This window comes from Salminus brasiliensis, chromosome 8, assembly GCF_030463535.1.
Source record: "Salminus brasiliensis chromosome 8, fSalBra1.hap2, whole genome shotgun sequence".
NCBI classification, from domain to species: Eukaryota; Metazoa; Chordata; class Actinopteri; order Characiformes; family Bryconidae; genus Salminus; species Salminus brasiliensis.
The window spans coordinates 21,470,124-21,497,933 of NC_132885.1; the positions used below are offsets into that span (position 1 = coordinate 21,470,124).

The 27,810-nt window shown below is 41.8% G+C and overlaps 1 protein-coding gene across 4 annotated transcripts in view; it reads left to right on the forward strand.

Annotated features, from left to right (window-relative positions):
* The window catches only part of myo16 (myosin XVI), a 183,516-nt gene that overhangs the window by 68,583 nt on the left and 87,123 nt on the right, over positions 1-27,810 (forward strand). For all 4 annotated transcript variants that reach the window (XM_072686093.1, XM_072686092.1, XM_072686091.1 and 1 more), the window contains exons 5-12: positions 4,687-4,795; positions 11,136-11,260; positions 11,991-12,116; positions 17,548-17,623; positions 20,803-20,953; positions 21,605-21,755; positions 23,143-23,253; positions 26,592-26,657. In XM_072686093.1, coding sequence (XP_072542194.1) covers positions 4,687-4,795; positions 11,136-11,260; positions 11,991-12,116; positions 17,548-17,623; positions 20,803-20,953; positions 21,605-21,755; positions 23,143-23,253; positions 26,592-26,657 — 915 coding nt within the window. The remainder of the gene's footprint in view (positions 1-4,686; positions 4,796-11,135; positions 11,261-11,990; positions 12,117-17,547; positions 17,624-20,802; positions 20,954-21,604; positions 21,756-23,142; positions 23,254-26,591; positions 26,658-27,810) is intronic.

The window sequence follows — 27,810 nt, forward strand, 5'->3', positions numbered from 1 at the left end:
TTCTGTCTGTGTGCATGAAGAATAGCAGGAGTTTAAAAACTCAAGTTCAAAAAATGATTAAAAGATACAGATAAAATCCAGCTCCACTTTCACATTAGTTTTGAAAACATTTGCAGATGTTCCTGTCCTTCCTTCCAATTATGAGAATAAAACTCAGCTCTGTAGAGCTGAATGATTGGTCCTCTGTTCTCAATAAAAGCTTCTTGATAAGCTCCAGATTTAAACAGAGAAGTTGCTGGTGTTTCCAGAACAATGAACTGCCCACCATAGGACTGACCTTAACATTATTGATTGTTTTGGGGATTTCTTTGGTTGTGAGGAACAGAGTGCTCCAACTTCTAAGACTCAAATTAGGGGGCATGAAAAAAATGAATAAATGCTGTAATAAAGGTATAAAGGTTTTTATCAGTCAGTCAGTCAAGCAGTCAATCAATCAGTCAGTCATCTTTCATTGAAACTCAGTGTGCTTTAATGTTGACCCTTATTTAGTTTAGCTGTCTGGCTATATGTATTCCTCTCTTAAATGCATGTTTTTTGCAACATTGATGGATTTTTTAATGGTTAGGATGTTCACCTTAATGAAATATACAGATTAGTGGCTACCCATCAGAGCTTTCCTTTGTTTTCATCTGAACATCTGAACGCCATATTCTATGTTTTTCCCCTCTTGGAGTGTTTTCCCATAAGTGCAGTTTCTGCAGCAATCGGTTGATGGGTAGCTTAGATGTTCTCTCGTGACTCATTCAATAAGGGTAAGCTGATTTGGACAAGTCCTTTTGGGTCCTCCATATTTAATCCAAGTCACTATAAAGTCACTATAATATCATATAAAGTGATTTGGAATCCATAGCAGCCTTTAATGTCTTGGCGCACCTTCAAGACCTCCCATGTTTCCACTCTATAGGTCTGTATTGAATCGATGCTGTTGTCCTGGCAACCACCATAACAGTCTCGGAGCCGCTGAAAATGGATTGCTGTCGTCACGCCTCTACATGGCCATTCATCACAACACAATTGAGGAGGGTGTGGGGAAGGGGGGGCGGGGGTGTTACTGGTGTCAGAGGTCAACTTGTTAACCCCTTGTGTTGGCCAGGAACACGTGCAGGTAGTCTACAATTTATGTGGCAGCATTTTATTATCTGCTGTCAAACACATGATGCACCAGCTGAATCAATGAAAGTGCTTTATTAGCAGAGCCCTTCCCGACCACCATGAGCTGGAGCCAGCAACGGTTCCCCAGTGTGTGTTTTTTGCAGCCAAGGCCGAGTCAGTGGGTGCTTATGTGCAGCCTGTAGCTGCAGTTGGTCCTGCGCTGGGCACCTTTAAAATATGGATGGATGTTATTTATGATTTGTATCCTTTCATAGGAGGAACATTATAGCACTTGGATTTTTTAAATGCTCGGCATGTTCAAGAGGCCATTTATCTGCAGAACATAAAGTCAAGGCATTAATAGTCTAGGTTTCTGCTTAGAAACAATGGTAGTTTGAGCCTCTAAATGAGAGAGAGCGTGAAATAGCAGATTTCCGTTTATTTTGATATATGGTAGTTTCCGTTTTTACACAAAAAAGCTACACTGTGTCCAGATGTCTATAGATACATCCAGTGAGACTGTAGACTGATCCAGTGGGGGCTTTGTCCCTCCTTTTCTGCTGTAATAGGCTCTAACACTAGAGGTTAAAACATTGATGTGGAGATTGGATTGCATTCAGCCACGCATTAGTGAGGTTCAGGTACTGATGTTGGTTGATTTACTTCAGGATCACAAATGCCACTCTAACTCATCCCAAAGGTATTTGGTTGTGGTTAATTATTCCAGAGAAGGCCGTCCGAGTTCATAGTTTAGTGCTAAGGGACTAGATAAACCCTCTCGCTGACTCCTGACATTGGGCATGATGACCTTAGGCTCGTTAGGAGCTGAAGTACAGAACCCCCTTTCTAATGGAGATAATACAAGGTGTGCTGTGCACTGAGTGTACCTTAAATAAGCAGAATACTTCTGGACAGTTAATGTATCTGATTTGCCTTATATAGGTTAGAAATTGTAGGTCGGTGGCAATGCTGCGGAGTCTCAGTGAGGTGAGTTTATGCAGCGGTGGTGATATCCTCTGGAAGAGAGGTAAACAGCTTCCTCAGCTCAATCACTGATTGAGTTCACAAAGGGAGGTAAACAACCTAACATCCTGACCCTGACCACCCATCCTCATCATCCTCCTTATCTTCCTCTCTTGAGCCCATCAGCACACACATACACACAAAGATGTCTTAGCTTGATGCATCTCGCATGGATTTCTGCTCAGTAAGACCTGTTTCCTCAGGGTTTATGTTTGTCCTGGTCTCAGACTGATCAATAGACACTTTGCCCCAATAAGCAGCAAAACTTGCAAACACACACAACCTTGACCCTTGCAAATGACCAGCCTGTGGCCGTGTAGGTGATGGTCAATGACTGTGTGTGACTGTCAGTATCATCTGAGGAATAGCCAATCAGATTTCAGAACTAGAATGGTTTAACTTTGATACGTGTGTGTAATAACTGTGTAGTTACACAATTATACTCAGTATAACCACTGGTGATGTATTCACTGTTACAAATGGATAAAGGAGTACAGCCTGTGCCTATATATACCAATCAGCCATAACATTAACTCCTTTGACAGGTGAAGTGAATACCATTTGCTTATCTCCATCTACAGTGGAAAGTAGGAAAATGTCCAAGCAGACGGATGTGAGGACCAGATTATGATGGCTAGATGACTATTATGAAATTATGATGGGGTGTTCCTGCTATGCCGTGGTCAATACTTACTAAAAGTGGTTCAAGAAAGGATAGCCAATGAAGCGGCAACACCTAGGGCCAGCTGATGCAATGCATGGAGGCCCCACCTCACTCCTTAGGATCTGCTGCTAACGTCTTGGAGCCAGAGACCACAGAATAGCTTCAGAGATCTTGTGGAGTCTGTGCCTCGAAAGCTCAGATCGGCGGCGTAAGAAGGACCTACCCGATAATAGGCAGGTGGTATTAATGTTTTGGCTGATCAACATGTATTTGTATATTACAAATGTAACCCCATAAGTCAAAAAAGTTGATATTGATACTACAGTAATGCCTATGTAACAGTGACTGCATTACAGTAGTTACATTGTTATTACATGGCTATTCATGTGTAACTACACAGTTATTAGCAACACTAATAACAGTAACTATCTAACTAACCCAAAAGGGAGGGGAAAACAATGGCTGTGGCATGGTGTTCATCATTATGATTGTGTTGATGCCTCAGTGAGTCAGCTGCTAAGAAGAGTGTCAGTTTTGGCCTTTTTTTTAACCTGGCACATTGTCTTGAGACCTGCAGAACACATCCCTTACTGGTCTGGAACACTGTCAAATCCATCATCACCCTCTGGAGCTTTATAACCATGTGTATGCGTGTGTGCTTACTCTAAGGATTTGGAACACCGCGACTCCTCCAGTGCCCCACCGCTCATGAATAGAAACAAAAGAGCAGCTGATGGTTAATGTTAATTAATACATTCATTAACCTGGCCCTAACCTCTTCGCATGATTGACGCAGCCTCCTCCCTGGCCCGAGTGCGCAGAATATGCTGATGTCTGGATGTGCCCGAGCTCTGGCTCCCTCTGAATGAATGTGAAACAGCTGATGTGTATCACTCTTTGTTTGTGCTCCAGCCTAATAGATGGAGCTGCTTGATTGTCGTCCTGTGAAGAGGTTTCGAATCTCAGGCCGCGATCTGCTGAGGTTTTGCCTCATTTTCCTCTGACTGTCTCTCTCTCTCTCTCTCCTCTCCACACACCCCCTGCATTTGCCTGAAATGCTTACACACTCTTTAGAATTCTATTAGCAGTAAATATTCAATGAGACCCCGCCATGTTGCTCTTATCTGTGTTAGCTCAGGGCTTGTCATTAGCCCACACTCTGCTTTATGGCCTACAGAAATCATTACCCAGTTTATGGGCTCAGGCTAACAATGGAAATGTTCATTTTGCTGTCAGTCAGGGAGAGAGAGAGAGGAAGAAAGAGACCTTCACATTTGCTATTGCTTTGTAGAGGGCTCTAAGGATTTGTTGGCATTTGAATTAGGTTGTAGTTCACCACTTGTGTAGCATCACCAGTCACCAGTTAGCATGAAACTAAATGGCAAATCCGCATTTTTTTCCAAAGTGTAGCTTGCTTTTTATTCAAGGACTTCCATTTTTCCTCTTTTTCCCTCTGGAATTTCTAATCCTAGCGCACAGTAAGAGCCATATGCTCGCTAGATGTTGTGCAACACTTGCATTTGAAGCATATTGCTCTACCTCTGGATTCTCTGGACCATAAGCAGCCATAAATCATGTCAGCCCCCCTACCAGGGCCGTACTTAACGCTGCACTGTAGACAGTGTTAAAACCCCCCAGTCCCCCATCATTTCCTCTCAGGGGGTTTCCTCTTAATGAGTTAGTTAACTCACCATTGTCTGTTAATGTAGCTCATCCTGGGTTCAGGTGACCTGGGGGTGCTGGCAAAGTGTGATAATTGGAGCTTGTTTATCATCGATTGCTGACTGATGAATAGGTTGAGGGGCACTCAATTTGTTTATGTCTTCTCTTTCTCCCACCCCCCACCTATCCTATTCGGCCATGCCGCTATACCTTGACCGCTTTCTCTACGCTGCTGTGTCTGGAAGGCCGGGGTCAACGTGCTTCTGCAGGACGTCAACGGGAACATACCGCTGGACTACGCCACAGAGGGTACCGAGAGCAGCTACATCCTTATCAAGCACCTGGAGGAGAATGGTAGGTCCAAGTAAAGTTACGTGACATGAATGTAAGGGGGGGGGGGGGGGGCGCATTATTATGTATTAGTGATAAAGCAAAAAAATTAAAATTATATTAGACTGCCATGTCTGAAACTGATAGAAGCATGTCAGATAGAAGCAAAAAGGTATCAAGCAGTCCCACTGCAGCAGTAAGATTTGAGACACTGATCCATTAATCTTTTTAATATTCTACTCTACAGTGTTTATGCGCACACAGATCATTCTGCCCCTGCCGAAATACATTAAAAAAAGAAGTGGAGAAGGACCTGGACGTTTTTTAAGGATTCGTAATTTTAATATCACCTCCAGCCATATTCTTAGCCTTCATTCTCCTCTCTTATTCATTCAGCAGGTATAGCACAGGCAAGATCACCTGATTGCATATCGTCTTCTCTGAGATCTGACAGAAATATGAGGAGTAACGAACAAATCGCGTGAACTGTTCATAAGTCATATCCACACAATTATGCTGGCAATGAGAAAGATGGTGGGATTAATGAACAGAGGACATTGACTAAGGTCAATGGTGGCGCTACTAAATAACATAAACACCTGCCTGACCCAGAGAAAGGTGTGAAATATAGGACTCTAACTGAGATCTGTTAACTTGCTATTATGCTAGCTCTGCTAAAATTACTGCTGCGTTGCATATTCTGCGACCTACGGTCCACGGCAGATTGGTGTACAGACCTGCCAGCAGTGTACAAATCACCCAGCATTTTATGTCTCCAGTGCTCCCTAACTGAGCCATCCATTCCGCCAGCTCGCCCCTAAAAAGTAAAAGCCACTTAGTCTACGAATCAATCAGACCGAGGGCCAAGAGGGAGAGGAAGGATGCATCTGCTAAAGGGGAGGAGAGCTGGCAGCTTGGACAGATCATTCGTAAATACTGAGCAGCTCACGCTTGGGACCGCACTTGCCCAAAGGCCTAAATAAATATAAAAATAAAAAATAAAGAAACAGTAGGGCTGCATAACTAGGTATTCGCACAGATGAATGACTACTTCTAACTATAGCCCTCTTGTTACGTCAAGATACAGGGAAGAGTTACCGTGACATTTATCAGAGGGCAGCAATCAAACAGCAATCAGCAATCTGGTTGTCCGCAACCTTGAAGTAAAGTCAATTATGTCAATTACGAACATGCTCAACAAATCATTCTGTCACACACACACACATTTACACATGATAGGGCTGTAAGAATACACACTTTTTTTCAGGTTCAATGTGAATTTCATTGCTGAGTTCATAATCAGGTTCCGTTTTCAATATTTTATGTGTTACAACAGAGCTCATGTTCTGTTATTGCACAGATTTGATTCAGAGGATTAATGCATTTGGCTCAGATAGAACTTTCAGTGACTGCCACAACAGCTATCTACAAAATTAGCCCCCAAAATGACAGTGTGCACCCCATCCAAAATGACCCTTTTCCCAGTCAGAGTGACGCTGGCATAGCTGAAGATTTGCAATGACATGTTTTATTTTTCTATATAATAATAGACTGAACAATCCCAAATATGGCTGTTTTTTGCAAATGTCTTTATTTGCTGAATTTTACACGACATATTAAATGTACCATATTCTTTGCACATACTACAGTTGTATTATTATTCCCAACACATTACATTCAGCAAATAAACAGTAATTGTAATTCCAGTGTACAAAAGTTTGATTATTAAAGAACTACAGAACGCATAATTTGTCCAAGAGTGCCCAAACATGTGCATACGACTATAAGCCCCTCCCTGAGACCAAAGACCTCATTGGTAATGGCTTTCAATTTTGATGCATTGTTCCAGATGTTGATTTATCCCATTTTAAATAATTCAAATCATTACCCCCTTTTGCTAATGGACTGTTTAAATTCCCATTGAAAGTTCTGGGAGTCATTGTAAATCATTGGAGGTTCAGCACAGTGACTGATGCATGGCAGTGCAGCGGTCAGTGCTCATAGTTTACAGACACATCACTCATTTCTGCCAAAACTTTGCAGACAGCGAGTTTTACCTCCACAGAAAGATGCTGAGCTGCTCTTCAGTTAATCTGACTTTGCACCCAGGAAGCTCTTCTTTTCATTCTGCTGCCCTTGTTTGTGTGTGTGTTTGTGTGTGTGTGAGATAAGGGTGAAGTGTGCCCTCAGGCAGACTAAATGTGCTGAAATGTTAAGCAACCGTACAGGGAGGAAAGGGAGAGAGTCAGTTCTGATCCCACAGGATAACATAATCAATAGATCTGATCACGTGGCATCACACACACACACACACAATATATATATATATACACACACATACATACATACACTGTTCTTCCAACCTGCTTTTGACCTACTAATATCCTCTTGTTGACCTATGGTATTTGGTCACTACCTCCATATCTTCCATATCTCACACACACACACTTTTGTAAAGAAATCTACAAGACAGTTTATTATGAAAGTGTAACCGTAATGTTTTGAAATCTGAGGAAAGCATTCTGGATTGTCTTACCCTCGGCCCGAGAAGTGCTGAAAGTGTTTTTGCAGATAAAGCCGCGTCATTAGGTAAGACATGCTATATTACATTTACATTTACGGCATTTAGCAGACGCTCTTATCCAGAGCGACTTACAAAGTGCTTTGCTATTTACCCAAGAAAAGCCTTAGCTAGTTAGAATAGACTAATAATACAAAAGATACCTCCAAGCTTAGACATTACTAAACACAAGACAATAAGGCGACCATAGAACTATTCATCCAAGTACTCTCTGAAGAGGTGGGTCTTCAGTCTGCGTTTGAAGACAGCAAGCGACTCGGCCGTTCAGACATCCAGGGGCAGCTCGTTCCACCACTTTGGTGCCAGGACAGAAAAAAGCCTGGACGCTTGTCTTCCGCGGATTTTGAGGGATGGTGGGTCGAGCCGAGCCGTACTTGAAGCTCGAAGGGCTCTTGGTGCGCAGAGGGAGACCAGCCAGAAGAGAGTTGCAGTAGTCAAGTCTGGAAGTGACGAGAGACTGAACAAGCACCTGGGTGGCCTCTCTAGAGAGGAAGGGTCGAATTCTCCGGATGTTGTACAGAAGAAAGCACATCTTCAAGTACAACAGAATAGAGTTGAGTAAAAAAAAAGTTGTCGCAGCAGATATTCTAGCTAGGAGTCATGACGTCTAACAAACCGCTTCAGACGTGCACACCTAATTTATCAAGATTGGAGGCACTTGGCTCCTCCTGAATCAGCACCTCAATCAACTAGTGAGCACCAAGCTTCTATGTTAACCTTAAGACAAGAGTGTTAGCAGAATCTAGTTAGAAGTATATTTAAAACCAGCCTACCTTACAAGCTAAAGATGACCCCAAGTAAAAAAGCAAGCACACTGATTTCTGAGTGGCTCCACACCTAATTTATCAAGATTGGAGGCACTTGGCTCCTCCTCTGCAATTCACACTTCTAGCTGGCCTGAAACTACACCTGAATCAGCACCTCAATCAACTAGTGAGCACCAAGCTTCTATGTTAACCTTAAGACAAGAGTGTTAGCAGAATCTAGTTAGAAGTATATTTAAAACCAGCCTACCTTACAAGCTAAAGATGACCCCAAGTAAAAAAGCAAGCACACTGATTTCTAAATGGTTCCACACCTAATTTATCAAGATTGGAGGCACTTGGCTCCTCCTCTGCAATTCACACTTCTAGCTGGCCTGAAACTACACCTGAATCAGCACCTCAATCAACTAGTGAGCACCAAGCTTCTATGTTAACCTTAAGACAAGAGTGTTAGCAGAATCTAGTTAGAAGTATATTTAAAACCAGCCTACCTTAAAAGCTAAAGATGACCCCAAGTAAAAAAGCAAGCACACTGTTGTGTGCTTGCTTGGACATATGGACATATGGACATATACTGTTGCTGTCACACAGACTATAGACTTTACAAAAGAAGAATTTCAATGGAGGTCAATGCAAGTTCATTCCAAGTCCTTTTGGAGCATTTCAATTGGTCCATTCATCATGATAACTTCACTGCAAAACCCTGGTAATAATTACATTACCCCACCTCCCCATTTAAAACAAATTTTAACCCAATCTGTCTTTAAGTGTATTTCCAACATAGTTTTGCCATAATGACTCATGATAGAAAAGTAGCCATATAACAACTACATGCTCACATCTGAAGGAAGGATGCATTCTTCCAGTGCATGTAAAACACTAGAATATTACAGCTTTTCAGGTTTTACTGTAAACTAGTTGCACACTGCAGGCATCTGAACTGCTTTGTTACCTTCTGTTATGCAGAAAAACCAAAAAAAGCACATGTGCGGCCCGCTAACATAATGGCTCAGCAGTAAAAACAAAGGATTACATATGAATCTTCCTTAAAATTGCTGATACCTGACCCATTAAAATATGCCTGGATCAGTCCAATAGCAATCCACTATGGATATTTCTCACAGTAGTACCTTGCTGCCTACCATATAACTGACATGGCTTTTTCATGAACATTTTTAGTTGTGGAGAGTCCATCTCAAGTCAGATATTGTTAAAACAGTTGTTTCTAGGTATTCTAGGCAACCCTCAGTAAATGAAGCTCTTTCGTTCTGTTCACCATGGGAAACGTCTCCTCAGACTGGAAGAGATCAATAGTGCAGCTCGTCTGAGCTCCCACGGTTGTTTTACACTGAGAACAACATTGATCTCTTCTAACACTATACAAACCTGTAGTGACCTCTAGTCATCTGCACAGAAGACTTAGATTTCTTTACTATTCATATTCTCACATGTAACTCGCATGCACTTTTAAAAGTATTGTATTGATTAAAGTATTGATTATGTAATACCATTTGCGATACTACTCAGGGTCTAAGAGCCCAATGCACTCTTAGCGTGGAAACGGGACAACCTGCCATATCCATACATTGCTTTTTAATTTGCTTTATAAGTCAATGCTAAGTTTGTTGCTTATTTCTGTTGGTTCTTATACAGAATTTGTAGTGCTTTGTTTAGTATTAAGCACACAGTGGTGCATATTTGAAGCTTGAAACAGTCCTTCATCATTCAGCTTACATGTTATTGACTGTATGTTGCATTGAGCTGTTGCTGTATTAAGAAAAGTATTGGGACACACTTCTTAATCATTGAATTCAGGTGTCCATTGCAGCAGGTGTATAAAATCAAGCACCTAGTCATGCAGTCTGCCTTTACACACATTAGTGAAGAATGAAGGGTTCTAAAGAGCTCACTGAATTCCAGTGTGGTGATGTGATAGGATGTCACCGTTGCAATCAGTCAGTTGGTAAAATTTCTTCCTCCTAGATTATCCACCATCAGCTGTGAGTGCTATTATTGAAAAGTGGAAGCATTTAGGAACCACAGCTACTCAGCCACAAAGTGTCAGACCAAGAGTTCCTAACCTGCCGTTAGAGCTGCAAACTAGGAACCAACTCCATTTTAATGCCTATGGATTTAGAATGGGATGTCATAAAAGCTGGTATAGGTGCAATGTGATTGTTGTGTCTGTGTGTGTGTGAGGTAACCTGTGTGTATCAGCTTACTGCTAAAAGAAAGAGTCAGCATCCGATATGGATAGAATCAGTGGTGTGGAAAATAAGTATTGGTATTGTTTTAAAATGTCATAATTAATATGTGTTGAAAAATCAATACTATCTGAGATAGAGACTCAACACGTCAGAGACGTGGATAGATTTTTTTTTTGTGCAAAGTTGTTTATGTTTTATTCCCTCTATCACGCCACATACTTGGTAAGCAGCAAGACCCCACTGTGCATCATTTGCAGTGAGGGAGACAATGGAAGAGAAAGGCACTGCATGAAGCTGATGAGATTGCAGGAGAGAGAGACAGAGAGGGTGGAGAGTGGCCTAGTCTTTATTCTGGCCACAGTTCAAAGCTCTGCGTGGGAGCTATTGAGAAGACAGGGGATATCCCACTCTCCCTGCTCTGACTGAAGGCTTACCTGCAGGCTAGGAACACACTAATGATGGGCTTTTCCAGAGATCAGCCCACGTCCTCCATTCTCTCACTCTCTACCGCAATAGGTTGCACCCTCCTTATCTACATGCTTGTCCTCGCTCTATATAAAACATTAGACTTCTGTGCTTGGGTGACTTGGTGTGTGTGTTTTTTTTTTTTTTTTTTTTTTGGGGGGGGGGGGGGGGGGGGTTAAGACACAGGCACTTTCAAACAGGGGGAAATATTGCCGCAAAACTTTAGCTCTGAGTTGCTGCCCTCCGGCCATCATTACACTATAACAGTGTGGGAGGTGAGAACAGATGTGATGCCCGAGTCCTCATCCCTCACTCATTTTATGTGTATATGTGTGTGTGTATGTCAGGTGTAGATGTGAGCTCCATGCACCAGATGAAGACTCAGAGAGCGTCCATCATGCTGTCTGACGTTAGACAGCTGGTCAGCAGTGGAGCAAGTGTCAACCAACGTAACGAGGATGGAGTCACACTGGTAAAGCTTCATTTACCTTAACCTCAGCACAAACTTTCAACCTCTTCCTACAGAATGGAATCTTGCTTTTGACTGGTTGAATTGCATAGTACAATAGATCAGTGTGTAAGATCTACCATGTCTATACTGCTGTATAAAAGATGTGTGAGGCTTGTTGGATACACTATTTTTTTTGTTTGTTTGTTTGTTTGTTTTTTGGAACCCTTCACTTAATTTTCCATTGCAGAAAAGGGTCACTGAATTAGGTGAAAAATGAGTCTCAGAGTGGTTTTATATAGAACCACTGCCTGTACTTAAGAACCCCAGAAGAACCCCCCTTTTTCATTACCAGCTTTCTCAAGCTGAGATGCACCTCCTCTGGGTAACACCCGAAAGCACACTTGGAGGTGAGCACTAGCTTCTGATTGTGTTACATCAGCTAACTAGTTGACTGATGAGGAGAGGGAGGGCTCAGCCCAGAGAGAGCAAGGCCAGTTATGCTTTCTTGGACTCCCAGCCACAGATGACTGTAGCATCACAGGAAATCTTTTTCTAATGATACTCAACCCTTTTTTGCCTTATTTAGGGGTGTATTTTTTTAAATATAGACTATAAAATGCACACAGTCAATGATCAATTATTATAATTATAATTTCTAACATTACTCAATCCGTGCATCAACAGTTTTACATTAATACTCATAATGCATCAATATACTGAAATCTGTGTTGTTGTTTTTTTTTGTGTGTAGCTACACATGGCATGTGCTAGTGGTTACAGGGATGTGGCGTCTCTCTTATTGGAGAGTGGAGCAGATGTACAGGCTGCAGACAACACTTACTGGACCCCTCTTCACCTGGCTGCCAAATACGGACAGGTCAGTGTCTCTGTGCTGTTCTGCTATTGTTACTGTCCACACAGGATATTCCCGTCATATTTTAAATGTATTTGTTTAGATCATTTGATGGTGGCAGCTGCCCTTTTACATTTGTTGTGTTAAACTGACCAGTTGAAATGAGTTCTGTTGTGTGGAGTTACATGAAAAGCCATTCTACATGCTGTAGAACTGTGCGTAAAGCGTAACATGACTTTCAGATTGCTTACGATTCCTCAAATATTATCATGCTATATTATTTGATCACCCTGGTTGTAATATTACACCATTTTTGAAGAATCCAAAATTTTCCATTAAACAATGGGGGTGGCCATCATTTTATTTTGTGTAGATCTTCCGATGCGGCAGTAGATCCAGTGATATAGATTATAACCACAATGATAATAAACATACGGTGAGTAGTATCATATGCATATATCATATGACAGAATAATTGTAAGAAGAGGAGAATTTCGCATAAACAAGTGTCCTGAATGCAACACAAAAGGATCAGAGTGCTGTGGAGCACCATCTAACATATCCACAGCCTTGGAAAGGGACCAAGAAAAGGACCTGCATCTGTGGCTGGAGGTGGGAAAAAATGAGCCATTTCTTTGGGAAAGGATGTGGTGTTTCTTTCCGCTCTGCAAAAATAGTAAAGGCAGACACAGATGCAGGTCCTCTTCTTTGGAAATGATACCCTATAAATCTCTTTTAGATCTTTTAGTATTGTGTTGGAAAGCTAGTTAACTCTGCTCTACATGGCTCTAAACTTTTGAAAATGGGCGTGGCAAAATAAGGAGGATATAACCCACTCGCAGCAAAAGCTGACCAGATTAATGCTGTTACAACTTAACCACCCAACAATGACAACAGTCTACATCCCCACATATAAACTCAAAACAGATTCATCAGAGCTAGATCCTGACACATCCTCTTCACTAATCAGATTTAGTTCTGCCGATATTTTCATGTATTTAGTTGCAGAAACCTGTCTGGTTCAGACAGCGTCTAATTTAATTTAATTTGTTGCATCAACTCGTACTTCTCTATCTATTTTATTTTTATATATTTTTTAGGACAATTGACATTATATACATGAAATCTGAGTGAAAGCGTAAAAGAAAAGTAGGCTTTTTATGCAGTCAGAACAGTGGGATCTGCCGAGTCAAACACTGCTATCAAGTAAAACACAACACTAAATGAACCACTCTCTGCCACTAATCTCTGCATATAAACTATTCATTAAAATTTGATTGTGTGCTTTTGAGAATCGATACAGTATTACTTACACCCCTGCCACAGAGTAATTGCAGCATTTACAGTCACTTTCAACTAAACTAAATGTTTGCATTTGTTCACGACATGTGTAGGAGCTATGTATGTATGTATGTGTACTAAATGTCCAAATGTTTGTGGACACCCGTTCTAATGAATGCATTTGAATATTCACGTTGCACCTATTGCTGACACAGATGTGCAAATGCACACAGACAGCTTGTCTAGTCCCTGTAGAGAAGTATTGACAATAGAATAGGACTCTAGATAAGTATGATAAACCTATTGGCACCATGCCTAATGCCAGGTGTGGGCTAGACCAACATTGAGCTGTGAAACTCAATACCTTTTGGAATGAGATGGGGATACGCTATTGTCAACAAAATCGGGACAAACTCTTGATTTTGAAAGACACAATAAACCATCAGGTGTCTCAATACTTTTATCCATATAGTGTAACAATAAAAGTTTCATTACTCTCATTTTTACAGGCCTAGTGTCTAAAGACAGAGCACATCTGCTCACATCAACAAATGTGCATTTGTCCAGGAGCAGCTGGAGAATATGTACAGTTAATGAGCCCAGCATTATGCTGTCTGCTATTGATCTTGCTTGTACACAATCGGGCACAGCTTTGCCTCATGAATGTGTTTTAGATGATTAGTAATGTAAGTGTAATACTACGTCTGGAAGAGCTGAGATTGATTTCCAGAGGGAGACAGACCTGGCTGTGGAATCTTGCTGACATGATCAAATATTTGATTACGATGGAGACCACAGAGTTGGGCTGCTGACAGGGGGAATTTGTTCTGCTAATCGATTCCCCCTCCCCTTCTTTTGTTGTTTCCTTCCCAGGAATCACATCTTTGTACAAGTGTGTCTAACGCTCTGTTTCACACCTTTCCTGTCATTCATTCATTCCACTCTTTTAATGGCTGCATGTTGATGTAAACAAGCATCCAAGTTTCCAACAGAAGAGTCATTTTACCGTCTGCAGTACATTACATTGACTAAGCCTGTGTGTGTGTGCTGAGAGAGAGAGAGAGAGAGAGAGAGAGAGAGAGAGATTATTTCCTTTTTATAATTCAGAGAAGATGGAGCTCTATTGCTCTCCTGGAGGGCAGCCAGGGTGGGCTGTGAAGAGGAGTTGATTATGTCTTTCCTGTCACCTTTCATCACTCAGATTTTGAACACACACACACACACACCATACAATATAAAAGACAGAAAATTACATGATACATGATTGTTTGACAAGAGCATTAGTGAGGTCATGATATTGGATGATCACCACCCCACCTCATTCCCAACTCATCACAGATGTATAGGATGAAGCACCATCCATCATTCCAAAGAAAAAACACAGTTCCACTGCTCCCCAGTTCAATACCAGGGGGGCTTATACCCCTCTAGCCCATGCTTGGCATTAGGCATGGTGCCAATAGGTTTATGTTGATCTGCTTCAAAGAGTCTCTACAGGGACTATACAAACTGTTTGTCTGCATTTACACATCTGTGTCAGCGATGGGTAAGACTGACTTAAAGTAGCTGTATGCATTCATTAGAAAGGGCGTCCACAAACATTTGGCCATATATGTGTATTTGTTTTGTTTTTTGCCAATTTAATTGGTTATTTTTCAGTTTAAAGTTAGCATTTCAGGATTTGGGTGGATGTTCTTCAGGTTTCTGGTGCAGCCGCAGGCTTTTCATACCAGCCCATCTGTACGGCCAGGCTGTGGACACAACGCAGGATCTGTCCTAGATATTGAGCTGATAGACAAGAGATACTCTGCTCATTCATACAGTCTGTTAACTCTGTAGTTTAGACTGGGTTTTGATGTGCTCCCAGTTTAGTTGGTTTGATCGTTTGGTTCACTTCTGATTTTGAGGGTTGGTGGGTTAGCTAGTCCCAGAACCATCTGACCGAGGGGACTGGGTTTAGAGCTGAGCTCTTGCTGTATATTGCAGGGTAGTTTGAGCAGAAACCATCAGTAAAAATACTTTCGCACATGTGGTGTGCGGCTGAATTTCCACGTCAGATGCGTTCTCACTATAGGAAATGTTCTGCATGATTTAGGCAAGGGGTGGCACCTCTGTATCCACTGTACCCACTGTGAATTCTGTGAAAAATTATCCGCCCACTTCTGGGTTACAGTGTATGTCTGAAAAGGGCTATATACTTCTGCAGAATCCAGATGTGCACTGATTGAACCCTATACCTCACTTCTCTGCAGTACCATAGGCACACTTACACTATGCAGTATTACATCAATAATTGGGAGGTGTATTTGGATACACATGCTTGTTTAAAAGGCTGTTTGTGCTTTTTCTTTTCATGCATTCACTCCCAAATCCAAGTTTCCTGAGGTGCTGATTTTCAGTCCTCGCTAATCAGAATGTAAAGTGTGCTGTTTCCTAGAGTGAAAGGGTGGCTTTATTCTTGAGACCTGGCTTCTTTATTGGAAGATCACAATTCTGACTTTGTGACCGTCAGGGCCAAGTTATTATCTAGAGACTAGAGAGGATAATGCAGGCAAAATACAGACAGATGCCCTTCTTCCCTCTTGTACAGTCAGAGGGCACACAGAGCCAAGAGACAGAGAGCACACCAGCCAGTGCAGATGCTGCTGCTGCTGTATGAAAGCCCTGAGCCACGCTGCTCATGTGTATTCAGAACAGTAGTGGTTTCAGCACTAGTGTGTAAGTGAGGTATTTTTAGATGGTGGCTTATCCTCCACTACTGTATTAGCATGCTGAACATCCAGCGGCTCTAATGGCTCTGCCTCACACTCTGCTGTCTGCACTGGCAGACCAATGAGCTGGCCTGATGGCTACACACACTCATCAAACATCAAAGGACTTTTCGCTTAAGTTTGGTGTGTGCATGTGTGAAGGAAGAAATCCAAAAGAAATAGACCAATAGATGAGAAACACACATGCAGTATCTGTGGATAATCTATTCAGGGTACAGGTGTGCACAGACTTAGTATAGTGTATAGTATAGTGTTGAGTGTGTGGTGAAGTGAATGAGTGATTTAGATGAATGAGTGCGTGATTATATGAGTAAATGAGAGAGTGTGTATGTGACTGTGTGAGGGAGTGTGTGATTGTATGAGTGAATGAGTGATTGTGTATGTGACTGAGGGAGTGAGTGTGTGATTGTATGAGTGAATGAGGGATTGTGTATGTGACTGTGAGGGTGTGAGTGTGTGATTGTATGAATGATTGTGTATGTGACTGTGAGGGTGTGAGTGTGTGATTGTATGAATGATTGTGTATGTGACTGTAAGGGAGTGAGTGTGTGATTGTATGAGTGAATGAGTGATTGTGTATGTGAGTGTGTGATTGTATGAGTGAATGAGTGATTGTGTGTGTGAGTGTGTGATTGTGTGAGTTATTGTGTATGTGACTGAGGGAGTGAGTGTGTGATTGTATGAGTGAATGAGTGATTGTGTATGTGAGTGTGTGATTGTATGAGTGAATGAGTGATTGTGTATGTGAGTGTGATTGTATGAGTGATTGTGTATGTGAGTGTGTGATTGTATGAGTGAATGAGTGATTGTGTATGTGAGTGTGATTGTATGAGTGATTGTGTATGTGAGTGTGTGATTGTATGAGTGATTGTGTATGTGAATGTGATTGTATGAGTGATTGTGTATGTGAGTGTGTGATTGTATGAGTGAATGAGTGATTGTGTATGTGAGTGTGATTGTATGAGTGATTGTGTATGTGAGTGTGTGATTGTATGAGTGATTGTGTATGTGAGTGTGTGATTGTATGAGTGAATGTGTATGTGACTGTGTGAGGGAGGGAGTGAGTGTATGATTATATGAGCAAGTGAGTGATTATGAATGTGAGTGTGAGGGAGTGAGTGTGTATGACTGTGTGAGGGGGTGTGTTAGATTGCATGAGTGAATGAGTGAGTGTGTGTGTGTGTGTGTGTGTATGGCTCTAAGCTGTTTGAGCATGATCTCTATTGCATCTGCTGTAGTAGATGGGGCTCATAGAGAGAGCTGAGAGCTGTTTGTGGGGTGGGGGAGTGCACAGTCTGCTGTGAGATGTGACCTACATGGTGAACGTCTTTAAGCATTCTCTTTGAGTTTTCCTCCAGTGATCAAAATGTGTACGTCTGTGTGTGTTTCTCTCTCTCTCATAGACCCGGATAGTAAACCAGCTGTTGAAGTATAAAGCCGACCCTACTCTCCTCAACTGCAACCAAGACAAGCCCTCAGGTAAGACTACACACACATAACCCCCCCCCCCCCCCCCCAACCCCACCCCCCCAATGAGGCAGTAAATTGGAGCGGTTCATGTTCTTGGCTCCATGGTTTCTGTAATGAGGTCTACATAATTTCATTCCACTCATTGCCTTCACCATCATTACCAATACAGTAGTTTCACATTCAGGAGGCGTGAATGCAGCATATGATCATGTCTTTATAGCACTTTCACTGAAATGCTGTCAATATTAAACCACTCCTGAACCAGCATTTAAATAATACACTGATCCATACAGAATGTATCTGAATACAGTGTAAATATGCGGCATGATTGCTGATTGAATTTATAATAACACATCAGAGGGATACATTTACATTCATACAATCATTTGCACATTCACTTTCTGTGAATAGCCATTAGTGCATGGACCTGCCTGCATTTCATTTTCATGACACCTAGTATATAAAGATGAGCAGATTACTGTCACGGTAACATAAAACCTTGTATCTCTGACATATCAGAAGCAAAAACCTTCTGAACTTTAAATGGAAGTAAATGTAAAATATGTCATGCCAGATCATTTTTGGAGCATTTCTATTGGTCCATTCCTCATTTATGTCAGAAAGTGAAAAACGGCAAAATGAAGATACAAGGTTTTTGCAGTACAGACACTAATATTAGAATAATGCATCTTTTTGATAGGTTTAACCCCTTAATCCCTAGGTTTTCTTATTCATTTACTCATCCCAATGCAGACTCGTTAACTATCCCAATGCAGACACTATCGTTAACTATTTGGTAACCGTTCCGTTTAGTGCATCGCATAGAGTTTCACAGGGTTCTATTCTGGGACCTATGAAACTGATGTTAATTATGACAGTAATGTTGTTATGAGAGTGAAGAAATGTGGGTTTGCAGACAGGCTCTAAGGGATTAAACAAGTACATGACTGATGGATGAATAGGAAGTGCAACGAGTGGAGACACTGCACAGTAAACGCTGCAGTTTCTGCAGAAGGAGCCCAGTGATTCGTGCCCTCCATACTAACTCTCCCTTACTCCCCTGACACTGCTTGTTCCCTTCCCTCTAACCACTCCTCGCTTCTCCTCCTCTGTTCTCATCAGCTCCCCACTCCGCTCCTCACCTCTGCTGCTAATCAATAGCTCATTCTAACACAAGGGCTGAGCTCAAGGATGTCGGGGGCATGATGCTCAGAGGCCAAATGAAGCCTTTCTTTTTCCACGTAACGCCTCTTTAGGGCTTTAGGGAGACTCAAGCACGTATGTGGGGACGTGTTTAACTTTGGAAGAAAGTTTAGGCTTGCGTGTGTGTCTGTGATTGAGCTGGTAATCATCACATGGTGGGAACAACAATCTGTTCAGACAGTCACATCATGGGAACCTCTTGCTTTATGGGGACCAAACATCAGGTTCTCATGAAGGAAACACCTTTAAATAAACAGGAGCTACTCTGAGTATGCCTGTGGGTTTTTAGAGGCTTTTTGGACAAAAATGAAATTGAACCAGATTAGAGCCAGCTAATAGAGCTAACCTACAATATCAGGGCCAAACAGTGACCTTTTACAAAAGCTAAAATTCATCCAAAAGGGAAAATATGTTTATATATATTTTATTACTGAGATTATTGTATGATTGAGGTCTGGGATCAGGGTTACGTAGTTCAGATTAGATATAGATATTTACAGTACTGTCCAAATATTGTAGATATGCTCTTAAAAAATAATGGTGCAACAAATTGTTCTTTAAATGATGCCATAGACGACCTGCTTTTGGTTCCATTAAAAACCTTTATTTGTAAGAGGCATGTAAAATATTAGGCAATGTTATAATGACTATAAATAACAGAGATACAGGGATAACATGTTACAGAGATGGTGCCACACATACAAAAGTGGTTAAATACTGTCAGCTTTCTCTGAATGCCAAAATGCTACTGGACCACTGACTGACCAGTTAAAACTAACAGCCTCTATCAGAACTCTGTCTCTGCCAGTGGACCCTTTTATAAGCAGAGTCGGCGTTGATTTTGAACCTAGCTGCATGCCTTACTGCTCAGATAGCTAACTTTGCTAGCCCACATCTCTAGTTAGCCTTAGACATACGCTATATGGATAAAAAATTTGGGACACCTGCTTGTTTATTGTTTCTTCTAAAATCAATGATATTAAAAAAGAGTTTATCCTGCTTTAGTTGGAGTAACTGTATCTACTGTGTAGGAAATGCTTTCTACTAGATAGCACTGCTTTGAGGATTTGATTGCATTCATTGATGAGCATTTTTTTTATTTGTTTAATAAATCATTTTTGCTTCTATATTTAAAAAATATAAACCAATATGAAAAACGAGTTTCCTTCAACCATACAGACACTGTCTTTTCCACCTCTGTGAACTCCAGCCACTGTATGGATTCATTCAGTTCTTGATTAAAGTGATTAGAAAAACTAGGTATTGGATAATACTGACCTTCCTGGAGAGCTTTGGAAATCATTAGGCTGAATTTATTAGCTTTCAGTCCAGACAAATAAATGGTTAATGCCCAGATGAATATGGCCTAAGGTAAATATAGTTATTGCACCATAGAGAGAGAGAAGGACAAAAAGAGAGTCATCTGGTGTCACTCTCTTTTATTAGAATGGAAACTGGCCCCTCATCGCCTCTTACAGCTCATTAGGGGGAGGGAACTTTACTGTCTTTCTGTCTCTTAAGCACAGATGGATCGATCCACAGTGGGCTTCATTGCCTATCTCAGCATAGGCAGACACACATGAAAGACAGCAGGGGAGCGGGTTACTGAGAAAGTGTTTAAAAAAAAAAAAAAAAAGAAAAGAAAAAACCCACAGACCATTACAAAGAGAGAAAGAGAGAGAGACAGTCACAGCTGGCTATTGAACTGAGAGGGTCTTTATCACGGCTGTATGTGCATTAGATAATATTGATGTAAAACGCAGTGATAGGAGTGCGTATTAAATGAGGTGTCATTGATTCTATGGAGCTGCTAAAGTAATTCACAGTGCCTCCTGGCTGAGCTCACAGCCAATCACTAAAGGAGCTGAACTCCTGCAGCCTTCCCTTTCAACCCAGCGTTCAAGGCAACTGGTCGTTCTTTTGCCACAACAAAAGAGTGATTTGATGAGACACCAGCCCTGATGGCCCCTTTTTTTCCTTTTCAGACATCGCTGCTTCTGACCTCATAGCGGACGTGTTACTCAAGGCAGAGGGATTCTGGGTGCAGAAACAGAAGGACCCCACAACCCAGCCTCCTCACCTGGACGAACACTGTGAAGAATTCAACCAGGACATCAGCATGCCTGTTAAGAAACTGTATGTATATTAGAGTAAAACCATGGCAAGTACATTAACATAACTGTGTATGTAGTAGAGGACTACTGTGTGTCCTAAAGCTAGTAATGGATCAAATATGCAGTGATCACTGCTAATCCCTTACAGATGGCTAACTGAGTTTTGAATTTTGCCATATGTCCACATACTTCTGCATGTGGAGATCCGTATGGAACAAGACGGCATGATGTAGGCGATATAAAGATGTTCCAGAGGCTTCTAAATGATATTTTTACTATGTGATGTTAAAATGAAAGGTTCCTAAGGAGCCTGTAATTGGCATAAAGCAGAAATTCTTCTGTGATATTTCTCCAGAGAGCCCTTTTTGACACTTTTTCACTTAGTGTGTGTTTGAAACCCATGGTATAGAGAAGGTCAAAGGCAGGCTTCAGATTTAATCTTTTGCTATGAATCTGCTATGCTTTGCTTCTTATTTTCCAGCTTCTAATTTACATTTTAATTCCACCTTAAATTATATACTTGTAGAGGTGCCTCAGTGTAACTACTGCACCATTTAAGGTGGATTTGACAATTTAAACAAGAAAAAGGTAAGTATTGGAAAATCCAATGTTTTCAATGTTTTCTCAGACTTCTGGACCACACAGTATGTACTGTATGAACTGTTTCCCATAGGACCCCCATGGCACTGCCCATCTCTAAGCGGGACAGTCTGTTGGAGAAGGATGCCATGTTTCGGGACTCAGGAGGAGCACTGACACGGCAGTCATCCCAGGACAATGGGCTAGATGGACCGTACCCCAGCGCCACAAACAAACTAGAGCAGGTACGGAGGATCACGCCCCAGACACCTGAAGCTACATCGCCTTTTATCTCCAAGATTTTGTACCCCGATTTGTCTTCTTTACAAAGTGCGATGAAGACAGATGCTTTACATCTAGTACACTTGGTCCCATGCTTGCTTGGCTGGAATTTAGATTAATGTAGTTGAGCTGGACCTGCTTTTCCTGTTGGCCTGTAGACAATGTGGTATCAGTCATAGTTAAGGTCAAGAGAGATGAACTGAGGAAATCTTCCCGCAGCATTAGTGACCCTTCTAACCCTGGGGATGAACTCTCACCTCTAGGGAATAAAGGAAATTAGAGCCATTAGTCTTACACCGTCCGCTGAGGGTGTTGAGCTTGTGTGACATGTTGGTAGTTGGAGTCTGAACTGTACCATTTTTAGATGGGTTACAACGTGCCCATTTTCCATGGCAGATTCCTTAGCTGAATATAGATACCACTCAATCACCAATACAATTTTTTAGGTCAGATTGACTACAAAACACAGTATTTTCAGGGTAGTATTATGAACTACAGTGGACCCTAAAGCAGCCCAGAAAGATGCGAGAATGTGCTATGAAGAAACGTAAAAAATGTGAAATGGTATCCTTATGGTTCCCAGGGCCTATAAATCATTGCTCTCACATCTTACACTACACGTCCAAATGTTTGTGGACACTCCTTCTAATGAATGCGTTCAGCTACTTTACCTTGCACCCATTGCTGACACAGATGCTCAAGTGCCCACATGCAGCTTGTCTTGTCCCTGCAAAGAAGGGGTGCCAATAGAATAGGACTCTCTGGAGCAGATAAATATGATGCACCTGTTGGCACTATGCCAACTAATGCCAATCATGGGCTGTAGAGGTATTAAGGCCCCCATCATTGATCTGAGGAGCAGTGGAACTGTGTTCTCTGGAATGATGGGTGGTGCTCTGTCCAATACTTCTCAGTCGAGTTGGGGGTGAGGTAGGGTGGTGATCATCCAAAATACTGACATCACTAAGGCTGTTCTTACTGAATGCATTTCAATCCACACAGCAATGCTTCAAAATCTAGTAGAATGTCATCACTGGACTGTAGAGACCTCCAAATATTTTTTAATACCCTTGATTTCAGTAGAAACAATGAATGAAAAGGAGAAAAAAAACTTTCTATAGACGTCAGGGTAAAAAGGTTGTGGAGGTCATTTTGGAGCATTTCTATTGGTCCATTAATCATGTAATTTCATGACCACCGCAATATATTGAAGAATATATACAACCAGACTGATATTTCACTCTACCATACCTATCCATACCATGAAAGTGCATATTTTTAGATTTTCTGTATTCCTGACCATTGTGACTATTTCTGACTTATGGCTATTCCGATGTTGTTGTGTTTCAGGTGAAGCTAATGCCCCCGGCGCCTAACGATGACCTAGCATCTCTGAGTGAGCTAACAGACAGCAGCCTTCTGTATGAGATGCAGAAACGTTTTGGCAATGACCAGATCTATGTACGTATACATACTCCTATACATTCACACATACATGCTGCTTTTCTCTCAGCTGGGATGTTGTAAAGCTGTTTCTTCTGCAGTCAGTTTAATGTATTGATCCCTAGACGTCTCAAAGGCCCTGCAGTGAAAATGAGCTGTCTGTTCCTATGCAGGGAGTTTGCGCTCAGTCTTATCCCACATGCAGGCCTGCTCTCAGGGCAAGACTTCAGCAAGGCCCCCTTTCCCTGTCTCTGGAGCCTCCTAGCAGAGAGGAGGGTCTGGACGCTGGCCCTAAGCACACACACATTTTGATCTCTGTCTGAGCCATTGGGCTCAGTGTGCCTCGCCCCGTGGTTGTGTTCTTGCCAGGAGCTAGAACGCACTCAAACACACTCGCTTAGTGGCTGTCTCCTTTGCGATTTTGGACTCTGGCCGAGCTCCCTCGACTGTAGCCTTGCCAGGCCCTGGTGTCTGGATGGCAGCCTTTTAGGGGTAGTGTATTTAGGCCAGAGACACTGGCCAACCCTGGAAAGGAGCAGAGAGATTCTTACAATGCCTCTTTGTTTGCTCTACTACTACTCTACTTTATCTGCTCCATGTTTACACCACTGTTGCCTTTAATGCTTTGAGGTATTATTGTCATTTTGCTGCACAGTTCTGTGCAGATGTCTTCTCTACAACTGTGTGCCATTAGAGCAAAATGTAGCATTTAGGTAGCTTTGGGAGCTTTTTTAAATCTACAGTTTGTGCAGAATTGATCTTAAAGGAGTGAGAAATAATAATAATAATAATAATAATAATAATAATAATAATAATAATAATAAATGCTAACTATTAAATATTGGGATACTGTATTAAATGCACTCACCAAGCAGTTTATTAAAAATACTGCACAAACACTGGGTAGATTTTGCACTCAAAATAGCTTCAGTTCTTCATGGCATGGATTGCGCAAGAAAGATTCTTTGGAGATTCAGGTCCATGTTGACATGATTGCATCACAAAAAAGTCTGCTGGATCTCTCGTCCTGAACTCTGATCTCATTGTCATGTTCATGAAACCAGGTTGAGACAGCCTTTGGATTGTGGCATTGTGCGTCATGATGCCAAAAGTAGCCGTTAGAAGATGGGTAGATTCAAATGGTCTGTAGCATTCAAGCATTGAAACTGTTGGCTCAAGGCAGGTTGGGTCCATGGATTCAAGCTGTTGGCACCAAATTCTGACCTTACCATCTGTGTGATGATCCACAGCAGAAATTGAGACTCATTAGACCAGTCCACCCCCCCCCCTCCCCGCCCTCAGTCTTCAACTGTCCAGTTTTTTATGAACCTGTGCTCACAGCAGCATCAGCTCTGTTCCTGGTTGGCGAAGGTGGAACCTGACATGGTCTTCTGCTGTTGTGGCCCAGCCATCTCAAGGTTGGATTATGTGGTGTCTGAGATGCTTCTCTGCTCACTACAGTTGTACAGAGTACCACTCTGATCCAGATGTGCTGGTGTCCTGTCACAAACAGTCATGCAGTCATGGGATCACATATTTATCTCTATTTTAATGATGTTTATGATTTTGATGTGATCTTGAAGCTGAAGCTGCTGGCCTGTATCTGCATGATCGGATGCTTTGGACTACTCTCATTCGATTGGCTGATTTAGATAATTGGATAAATAAGTAGGGGTACAGGTACAGGTCTTCCTTATAAAGTGCTTGATGAGTGAATCCATATCTTTGAACTTTGTATCTTCTCTCTCTCTCTCCTCTCACTCTCCGCATAAAACCACATAGCGCAGCTGTTCACGTGCTTTCCAGCAGTCCTGCCATTGTGTGCGAGTCAATAGGAGCGTGATTAACGGAAGAAATCCATTCCTGCATTTCCATCCTCTCCCTCCAGCCGAGGCTTGGATCGTTTGAGCGGGCCTGCCATCATCGGCTGCGTGCGGGCAGTAATGCCTGGCCGCTAGCTCAGTCTCAGTGGGGAACTGCAGGCTGTGCCGCCTGATGGCTGGAGTCAAATCAATGCCTAATAGCTGCAGCTATTTCCACACTGTTATATAAAGCCTAATAAAGTCTTGGCACTGAGGCTGTGTGGAATGACTTGAAGGCAGAGATGAACAGGACTGATGGAGAGAGGGAGAGCAGGAAGAGCAGAAAGAGCAATTTTTGATGATGGCCTGTCATTACTGCAGTGCGGAGAGTCTTTTTGATATAGAAGGAAAAGTTTAAAGGAAAGAAGAACGAGGAGAGCACAGAGAGAGGAGACTGATCAGATATTTACATTATAAATGAAACTCAGAGATGAAAAGAAGAAAGGGTGAAGCTTTAAAGATGGGGTTTTCTGAAGAATGTGTGTGTGTGTATTTTCATATAGATTTTTGCATCTTTGTGTATGTCATGAAAGCCTGGAGGTGAATATTAACAACGTAAGGAAGAACTGAGGATGTGGTTTAGTAATCCTGTCTTTTCCACCACATTGGTGGTCCGCTGTACTTTACATGCAGAGCAGAGAGTTGAGAAATTGAATTACACATTTCAAAGTCAAAAGGTTGATCTGGCCCTGAGCGCTGGACTATTTATTATCAGCATTACATACACAGCGCTCCTCACTCTGGAGACTCCACTTTAGCATCAGTGCTCACCCAGCTGCTCTACCAGTGCAGAGTCTGTGACTGGGGAGGAAAGTCAGTAGCTCCTGCTCTCTGGAGAAATGGTGGATATGGGCACACTGGTGCAGTAGCTTTGCCCCCAGGCCTCTTCTTGGCAGCTTGAAGTAATGGTTTGCCTCTGTCCTTCAGGACAGCGGAGTGCTGCCATGCCTGCAGGCCAAACGGAAGGTTTCCACTGGCAGCTCAGAACGTCTGCAATGATGAAACAGCTCTCAGTCTTTTACATTCATCTACAGCTTTTAACTCACTTCCCTCTTCTTTCTGTCTTGATTTTCTTTTCTGTTCTACTTTTTTTTACTCCTTTTTTCTTTCTGTCTTTATTTATTTTCTTTATCTTCTTCCTTCATTTTCCTTTGTTTCTTTCTTTCTTTTGTTGTAATACTCTTTTTTTTCCATTCTCTTCTCCATTTTTATTGTTCTGTTTCTTTTTCTGTCCTTTATTTTTCGTTACTTTTCTTTTTTTGTTCTTTCTTGTACCTTTTATTTATTCTTCTAATTTTTTTCTTTTTCTTTACCCCTTTTACTACTTTCTTTTTTCTTTTTTGTCTACATTTTCTTTATTCTTTCCCTTCTTTTTTCTTTTCTTTCTTCCTTTTCTTTCTTTCTTTACTCCTTTTTATTACTTTTCTTTTTTTTTCTTTTTTGTCTACCTCTTTACTCTTCTCTTTCTTTATTATTTTCCTTCTTTCTTTGCAGACTTACATTGGACACATTCTTCTTCTAATCAACCCCAACAAAGACCTGCCTATATACTCCAATCTCGTAAGTACTGTGTGTGTGTGTGTGTGTGTGTGTGTGTGTGTGTATTTGTGGGTTCTATGTTCTGAAGAGTGCTGTAAATGCTTCATTATCTGTCTGTGTGATGTTAAGTGTGTGCGTTTCTGGCCGTGTGCATACAGTGGGAATTGGCCTTGATCTCTTGATTAATAATTCATCCTTTTCCTGTCAGTGATACTCAGCACTGCTCCGCCTTCCTTCTCATCAGACCTGCTCTCTCCTTCTCCTTATCTTTCTCCTCTTCCTCTCTCTTTCCTCCTCTGCCTCCCCTGCTTAAGAGATGCTCATGTTTCAAGTTCAGTTCTAGATGGCCCACTTTAAATGCAGCTGTCCACCTCCTGCAGACGTGTGTGTGTGTTTAGGCAGGGGGTGGTGTGGGGGTTTTGCTATGGGACAGTGCTTATTAGACTAGCCAATCAGGCCCTGCTCAGTGAAGAGGAGAAATAAAAGATGACAAGATGGCCATCTGTCTGTTTTAATGCTTTAATGGCACTTGAGGTGGATCTGAATGAGCCCTATTCACACAGACACACTAGCACAAGGTCCAGCTTGGTCAGTGGGTGGGGAGCCCCCTGCGTTTGATGCTCATTTCAGGCATGGGTTCTTCTGTGTGTCCCCTGATGGGCTTTTGGAGCAGAGTGACGCACACAGACACACAAACACATATGCTCTGTCATCTGTGATTGCCCCACACCACTCGCGCACACACACTCACTTGGTGGCCAGCTAGCTACATTACATCACCTAACCTCATTTCCCCAACTTTCCATTCAATTCCATCTCTCCTTATCTCTCCCTAGCTCTTATCTCCTCAACCATTCTGCCAGTCTGACTCTGTCTGTGTGTCTGTCTAGGTCATTGTGTCTTTCTTTCTTTGGTCCCTTTATGGTTGATGCCACTGCCCTCTGGTCTACAATAAGAATGGACATTTAACCACTTTAGATTTTTTTAAGATTTCCTTTCTTTTATATTCACGAAAAAGGAGGTCTATGGCTGTGGGCTTCTTAATGCCAACTCGTTTAACAGCTAATGCTGTATGGGTAAATTCAGAAATTTTTCATGACATACAATGTTCTGCTCTATAGTTTATCCTCACAATCATGAAAAAAATATTAGAAATGACAAATATAATATTTAC